General features: G+C 32.9%; 1 protein-coding gene across 1 annotated transcript; it reads right to left on the bottom strand.

The window, feature by feature from the left end:
• Nucleotides 1–2,353: 2,353 nt before the first annotated feature.
• On the bottom strand, nt 2,354–4,160 carry LOC145569098 (uncharacterized). Its single transcript, XM_081628469.1, has 4 exons — nt 3,560–4,160; nt 3,148–3,429; nt 2,821–3,106; nt 2,354–2,468 (listed from the first exon to the last, which is right to left on the bottom strand). Exons 1-4 carry the CDS (start codon nt 4,158–4,160, stop codon nt 2,354–2,356), a joined length of 1,284 nt encoding a protein of 427 aa, XP_081484595.1.
• Between the last annotated feature and the right edge of the window lie 3,971 nt (nt 4,161–8,131).

The following is an 8,131-nucleotide window of genomic DNA, read 5'->3' as shown; positions in this document are numbered from 1 at the left end:
AGAATGGTAGACCCACCCTTATGCATGGTAGATCACGTGACCTAGGCAGGGCCGTTGCAATGATTTTGGGGGCCCTGTTCTAAAATAAAAAAATAGGCCCTTTATAATTTGAAAATAATACTTCCTCCATTTTTTAAATATTGCACCACTTGCCTTTTAAGGAAGTATCACAAATATTGCACCATTTCTATTTTAGGAAAAGAAATACTTGTGTTCACACTACAAATACCAAATATACCCTTACTTTTCAACACTTAATTTTTTTTATGTATACAATCACATGGGCAATCTTGTATATTTACCTTTCTCTCTCATCCTTTTTTCCACTATCAAAAATCTTGTGTCAACCTCCTATGGTGCAATAAAAAAAGAACGGAGGAAGTATAATTTTTTGATTTTAACCTTTTTGTTTTACCTAATATATAAGTTGTAAACATTTTGTTTCATACTGATATTAGCAGAAATATACAACTCAAAACTTACATCTACTTAATTTGTATTGATTCTTAATCTTATGGAAAATTTGTAAATTACCACCTAAAAAGGGGTCATGTTTTGAAATTACCACCCATTAAAACTTTTATTTTAAATAATCATCCATTAAATTAAAAAAGTTTTCATATTACCACCTTTTTTTTAATTCCAGTGGTAAATCCGTTTGAGGGCCCCACATAACGGCTAAAAACGACAAATTTGACTCTTTTGAATGTTTCCCTCGATTTTTTTTTCTTTATAAATTATCCAACATCAATTCACAACTTTTGCCCCAAATTTCATCCAAATTTCCTCAAATTGTAGCTTTTACATGTCTGAAATTTTGGAATTAGGGTTCCTAGGGCAATAAAATTGGGGGTTTTCTGCAATTTTGGAATTTGGGTTCCTGGGGCTATAAAATTGGGGTTTTTTTTTTGCAATTAGGATACATGTCTGAAATTGTAAAGGGTCCCAATTGCTTACCTCAGACGTCGCCATTGACATCACCATTTGACAGGAGCTTCACCTACGCGCTTTTGGTCCCTAGAAAACACACCAAGATGACGACTTCAACAACAAATGCAAATACAAATAAAGTCCCAATTTGCAGGAAAAAAAATTTAGGGTTCTGATTCAACCCTTAAGGGGTAGTTGCAAAGTTGACAGAGAATTAAAGGAAGAAAAAGGGGAAAGATTGATGCTTTTGGATGAATTAATTGAAGAAATTGATGAGAGAAGATGTTTTTTTGAGTTTAATGTTTCAATTAGAAGGTTAGGTCGAGGGAAATGGAAAAAAAAGGAGGGAAGTTAATAAGGTGGGCCCTCAACCGGATTTTCCACCGGAATTCCAAAAAAGGCGGTAATATGAAATGTTTTTTAATTTAATGGGTGTTTATTTAAAATAAAAGTTTTAATGGGTGGTAATTTCAAAATAGGACTCTTTTACGGGTGGTAATTTACAAATTTTTCTAATCTTATTGACTTAAGAAAATTTTAACCTTAACAAAAAAAATGCTTGAGTGTAAGAAATAACACAATTATGGTAAACCTAACAATTTTTTTTTTTTAATTAAAGAATCTAATTGACATTAAAAAAACCCAAAAAAATGACCTTAAATCAAACCAAGGTTTTGTATTTTATTTCCAATTCATATTAGTTTAATTGTGTATCAACTGGGCATATGATTTAAGAAAGACCGAAGATAACCCATGTATATATTGGAAAAATAATTTCCCATTTGATATATATACTTATGGAAAATCAAAATTTATTGCTAATTGCTATAGTTACGGAAGAAGAATAATTTGAATTTGGCTGAAATTAACTTTCTTTTATCTATGGAATTGAAACTGAAATTGATGTACTTATGAAAATACTAATGTGATTTGAATTGATGGAAGAATATGAAAAGTTGTACTCCATAGAAATTATGAAGTATTTTGGAAGCTTAGTTAAGAGTGGAAAATGAGCTTGGGAATTGGTAAATGGTAAATTGGTGGTAAAATGAGCTTAGAAAAATGAGCTTGGAAATTAGTAAATTATTATGTAACCTTAGAAAAATACTTGCGTTAGAAACAAGAAGTTAGGCTCTTATTTAAAAAAAATTGGGCCCTTTTTAAAATGGGGGCCTTGTGCAAAAGGACACTTTGCACTCCCTCTTCTACGGCCATGGACCTAGAAAAACAAAAGGCTATAGATATTAAACATCGCACTAATTACTTGTATATGCTCATTGGTGTAGTGGTTGAGGCATTACATTTCTAAGCAATGATTTTGGGTTTGAAACCCACAAGCAACATTGCCTTTTTTTTTTGGCTAGTTTGTTTTTAAATTAATTAATTAACTTCATCCCACTCAAATAGTAACCTTAGAGCATCATCAATGGGAAGGAAGCTTATATCCTTTCCCAATTTCTCTCTCCTTTCCTCCACTTGACACATCACACTCTCTTTCTTCCATATCACTTCCCACTATCTCCATCCTTTTACTTATCCTATTTTTTAAATATTTCCAACATCAATGAGTATCCTTTCCCATATACTCTCTCCTATTTACATATACCCCACCATATATTCTCTCTCCTATTTACACACTTAATTATTATTTTAGTTTGTAAAATATGTTTATTATTATTATTATTATTATTATTATTATTATTATTAATCGAACAAAAATACGTCAACTAACACATTTTCACATTAATATAAAAGATTAGTAAAATACGAAATACATGAATTAAAAGACATAAATTAAAAATATGAAATACACGGATGAAAATAAGCAACGAAAATAACACACATAATTTAAAATTATTAAAATGCTAATTTTCAACCGAGCTCCTTGACCTTTCCCATAAATGCTCAACCAAGTCGTTCTTTAATGCCTCGTGAACTTGTCTATCGCGAATCTCCCCTCTTGAAGCTATCAATCTACTAAAATGATCAGGATCATACTGCCCAAGAGTTACGGTAAATGTTGTTGCATTTCTGGTTGAGGACGACCCTGACATATTTTCAGGCTGTTCTTGAGCGAATTCAAGTGTATCTTTATAGTTTAAATATGTATCACGCTTGTCTTCAACTATCATGTTGTGGATGATGATGCAAGTCATCATGATTTTCCACATCAACTCTACACTCCATGCCAAAGCAGGTTTCCTAATTATTGCAAACCGAGCTTGTAACACACCAAATGCACGCTCAACATCCTAGCACTCTCTTGACGTGTAGTGAACAATTTATCCTTTAAGGTTTGTGGGACTGCAATAGCGTCTATGAATGTCGACCATTTTGGATAAATCCCATCTGTGAGATAATATCCGTTGTTGTAATTATTTCCGTTAACAGTGAACATAACTTGTGGAGCACGATTATCTATCATATCATCAAACACCGGAGAACGCTGAAGTACATTAATCTCGTTGCAGGATCCAGGCGTGCCAAATCCATAAATCCCTGGAAGCAATCGCTTCTAAAATAACAGTCGTCGTTTTAGATCTTCCTTGATACATTCCTTTCCATCCAGCTGGACAATTTTTCCAGACCCAATGCATGTAATCAATGTTGCCCAACATGCCAGGGAAACCTCTATCCTCCCCTTCTCTAAGGAGGCATTGGATATCTTCCAATGTTGGCTTGCGAAGGTACTCAATTGCAAATTGAGCAATTACTCCGTCGACAAACTGTGTAAGACATTCTCTAGCAGTGCTTTCACCGAGCTTCAGATACTCATCTACTTGATCAGCAGAACAAACATAAGCTAACATACGTATGGCTACTGTGCATTTCTGAAGGGGTGAAGCACCAAGACGCATGGTAGCATCTGGGTGTTGTTGGAAGTAACGGTTAGTTGCACTTAATGTGTTGACAATGTGAAGGAAAAGGGGTCTTCGCATACGAAACCTTCGAAATGTGGTTTCATCGTATACTGGATGGTCACTAAAATAATCTGAAATTAAATTGTCGTGAGCTGCTTCACGATTTCTCGGCACAGTTATTCTTCGTTTTCTTTGACGTTTATGTTCATTTTGTTGTACTGAATTGTTTACAGCTACAAGTACTGCATTTTGCATTACTTGTAATCGATGACTCTCGTTGATAAAATTCATGACCATTTGATCATAGATATCATCAGTTGAACTTGAAGACGAAGAAGAAGAACTTGAAGAGTTTGAATCGAAATTCATATTATGTTTATTACCAAACAATATTTGAAATAGAAGGTTTTGGGTTTTTTTTTTTTTAAAAAAAATGCCAATGGAAAAATAAGGTTGATATTGAGAGGTGTAATGTTATTGGGAGTAATATTATGAATTTATAAATAAAAATAGGATAAGGTTAGTCAGATGATATGTGGTCATAAAACAAAGGATGTCATAAGATAAGATTTTGGTTAGATGAAATGTCATGGGAGCAATTTGATAAATTATCTAGACAAAAAACGATAAGGTTAGTCAGAAGATTAGATTTCAGATGATGATATGTGGTCATAAAACAAAGGATGTCAGAAGATAAGATTTTGGTTAGATGAAATGTCATGGGTAGCAATCTTATACATTATCACAATAATATAAAGTAACATTAACAGACTTGAACTTAATTTAGTAAACATAAAGTTCATATTAATACATAGAAATTACATTCATAATAAAAAAGGTACATTGACAATAATTCTGCAAAGTTACAATAATAATAAAACATACAACTCATAATCGTAATAACAAATCATGATTACTCGGTACAATCAGGTAAATTAAATCAAATTGAAAATCTACTACTGAATTCATCTCTAAGTTTCTTATACATTTCTAATTCAACTTCATCAAGAACGGGCTTCTGCATTAATCTTTCTAACATTCTAAACTTCATGGCCTCGTTCTTTTGCCTTTTCTTTTCTTCAACTTGTGCTTTTTTAATTTCATCTCTTTCCTTCAACTGACCCAGAAGTCGTCCACCCAAATCATTCAACTTAGCACCAACTTCGTTAAAATTTGTGTTTAACACTTCAAGATTTATACTTGAAGTTGAAGTAGTAGATGTTTTACCTTTCATCTTTGTTTGTTTTATGCCAGCTGGTCTTTTACTTCTTCCTCCAACCTCGGATGGTGAATCAGGTTGTGATCTTTTACCGCTATCCCCACTTTCGGTTGACGTTTGTTGGCCACTGGGTAACATAGTCGATTGATCTTTGGCCAAAGATGGATCCCATTTCGGATATTTTCTCAACTCCTTAAAACAGTGCAATAAACAAAACATCTTGTTGTTAGTTGCGTAGTAATCTTTGTGAGCAAATTTCTCCAAATTTTGCTCGGACTCACCACTACCCTTGGTTCGATAATGATACCCATATGCATCTACCCATTTACTACAATGTGAATTTATATGATCCCTGCGATTTTGCATAGATTTAATGTTTCTTACCTTTATTTCATCGGGGTTTTCCATTCTAGAACGTTCGTAGTGGTTATAGATGTCAACCCATAACCCACTTCTCTTTGTCTTGGTTCCTCTCACTACGTCACCCCCTGCGTTTATGTAGGGCGATACAAGTGCTTTGTCTTCAGCTATGCTTCATGATTGGTTTTTCCTTTGCCCGGTGGTGTTGACATTTTGTTCGGAAACAATTTCAACATCAACATCGTTAATGTCTTCTAGATGTTGCGCCCCCACTAATTGTTTCACATGTTCATCACCACTCTCCTCTATTGGAGTTGCATTGCTACCACCAAAACCTCCCGGTGATTGATCCATGTTCTGAGTGAAATGTTCAGAAATGGGAAAACCCGCCATATTACCAAGAGATTGTTGAGATGACGAGCTACTTTGAGGAAAAGGGAAATGAGGTTGATATTGTGGAATATTATTGACATTTATTGGTCTTGATTGACTATTAAACCATTGCAAAGCAGCTTGAAAATTCGGATTACTCAATAAATTTGGGTCAAAAGGAGGATTATTTTGATTATATTGAAAGTTTGGATTATTTGGAAAATTCATATTATTCTCGTAATTTGAATTATTACGATCCATATGAAGGGTATTTGAAATTGGAAGTGAAATTTGTGGAAAAAAATTTGTTTGAGTGATATTAGATGTTTTCGACAATATATGAGATTAATGGGGAAAAATGCAAAAAAATGAAAGTGTGTGAAAATATGGGAAAATTATACTCATTTTATACAGAAAATTTTTTTATGACCGTTGGTGTTTTTGGTTTTCTGAAATAAGTTACTGTTAACAAGTTATAGCCGTTATAAATATTTAAGTCACAAAAATACGTGACCACTCTCGTTGTGACAAGTGTCACAAGATAACTTGTTCTTGGTTGCATTTGACCGTTGGATTATCATGTTGGTTTGGCATTTTTCCACCAACGGCTACTTTCCCCCTTTTTTTTCTTTTTCTGTTGTTTTCTTTTGCACACGGAACGAGGAAACATTTCCTTTCCACAGAAAGGAAATACTAATTTACTTCCCAAGAGAGTATCCTATTACATACTTCAGCATTCAAGAGGAACAATAAAAGTAGAAAAAAGGATGGCTAAAAGGAGATGCATCCTTCCCATTGCTGATGCTCTTTATTAGCTTTTTTCCCTCTTTTTACCTTCTTAGTTCTTACTAGGCAAACTTGTTGAAATCTATATCTATATTAATTATTAAATCTCATGGGATTAACATGTTAACGCCATGTGTACCCTTATTATTATTTGGTGCCACATGTGCCATGTGTCATCCTATGTGTAGCACCCATCACTCACTACATTGAAATGCAATAACGTGTAATTAATTTAAAAACTCTTCATTAGTATAACTTTAATTCTCTATATTAATGACATATTTACTTCAAAAACTATTCATATGTATAACCTTTATATTTATATTTGACATTTTTAATATAAATATTAATGAAAAATAATAGTTTAAATTATTATATTTTCACTTAATCAATTATAATTGTTCAACATTAACCTTTTTTTTTTATTAATTTTGATAAATTTATAAATTTACGTTACGTTATACCGGGGCATCGCCCGGGCCAATAACTACTTTATTTTTTATTTATTAACTTCATCCTTCAAATCTCACCTTCTTAGTTCTCACTTGGTAACTAGTTAAAGTTTATCATTCTAAATCTTTTTGGTAATTTAATTGGTTAGCTGTCATTATCTGTCACAAATCCTCCTTCTCCTCTCCCACAAGATATTTACTATTTTTGGAGTGACTTTTTTTTTTTTAATAAGCTTTTAGAATATTTATGTATTAATTATTGATTTGTATGCGATTGATGGGAGACGGTGACCCAACACCCGTAAAATCCTGGATCAGCCACTGTAAGTCATATAAAACTCAAAATTTAGTCAAACCTACACATATTTTCTCTTTCCAATTTTCAGTTAAAAGAAGAGAACTCCAACAGTGTAAAATTAGGACTAGCTTCCAATTTATGAAACTAATAAATAATTAGCTTAACCGTTGGGATTGCATTACGAAATTAGCTGGGCAAAGCTATTCGCTTAGCTAAGCGAATTCACTTAGCAAATTGTGCCAAACAGAACAAACAACAAAAAGATGCATCGTGCATCTCACGCTAGCAAGAAATAATGGGCGTGAATGTCAGACGCCAAATTTCTTTTCTCAAGTTGCATTTTTTATATAGATATATAATTTTAATTACATTTTTACATTTTAAATTATTTGTTTTTAGGTACTTCTTGTTGTAATACGCACCGTATTGCGTAATATGAACGGATTAAGAATACCACCAAACATCACCGTTTAGCTTCTCATGCAAATTAAATATCGCCGCTCAGAACCTCATGCTCGATTAGACATTTCACTACGTGTTTAACAAATCGAGTAAACATTGTTCATGCAAGGGTACTATAAATCCTCGCATAATCTGAAGGAAATATACACAACAATTATCGGAGTATCTAAAAGCTTTCTTTTGATCTCTTTGAAATCCTTTGTTGTGAAACATGTTATCAGCACCAATTTGCTCAAATTACTCAAAAGGTAGTTTTGCTTTTTTCAAATTTTAAATTTAACTATCAAATTATTCATTACTAAAAAATGGAACACCAATATAATGGCGTCAATACATTTTTGAATAATATATCACTTTCACATATATATTTCGTAGTAGAGCGTAATGCCAT

Source organism: Chenopodium album, chromosome 2 (assembly GCF_948465745.1).
Source record: "Chenopodium album chromosome 2, dcCheAlbu1.1, whole genome shotgun sequence".
Classification (NCBI taxonomy): domain Eukaryota; kingdom Viridiplantae; phylum Streptophyta; class Magnoliopsida; order Caryophyllales; family Amaranthaceae; genus Chenopodium; species Chenopodium album.
The sequence above is the reverse complement of the archived record's forward strand: the minus strand, read 5'-3'. Positions and strand labels throughout refer to the sequence as shown.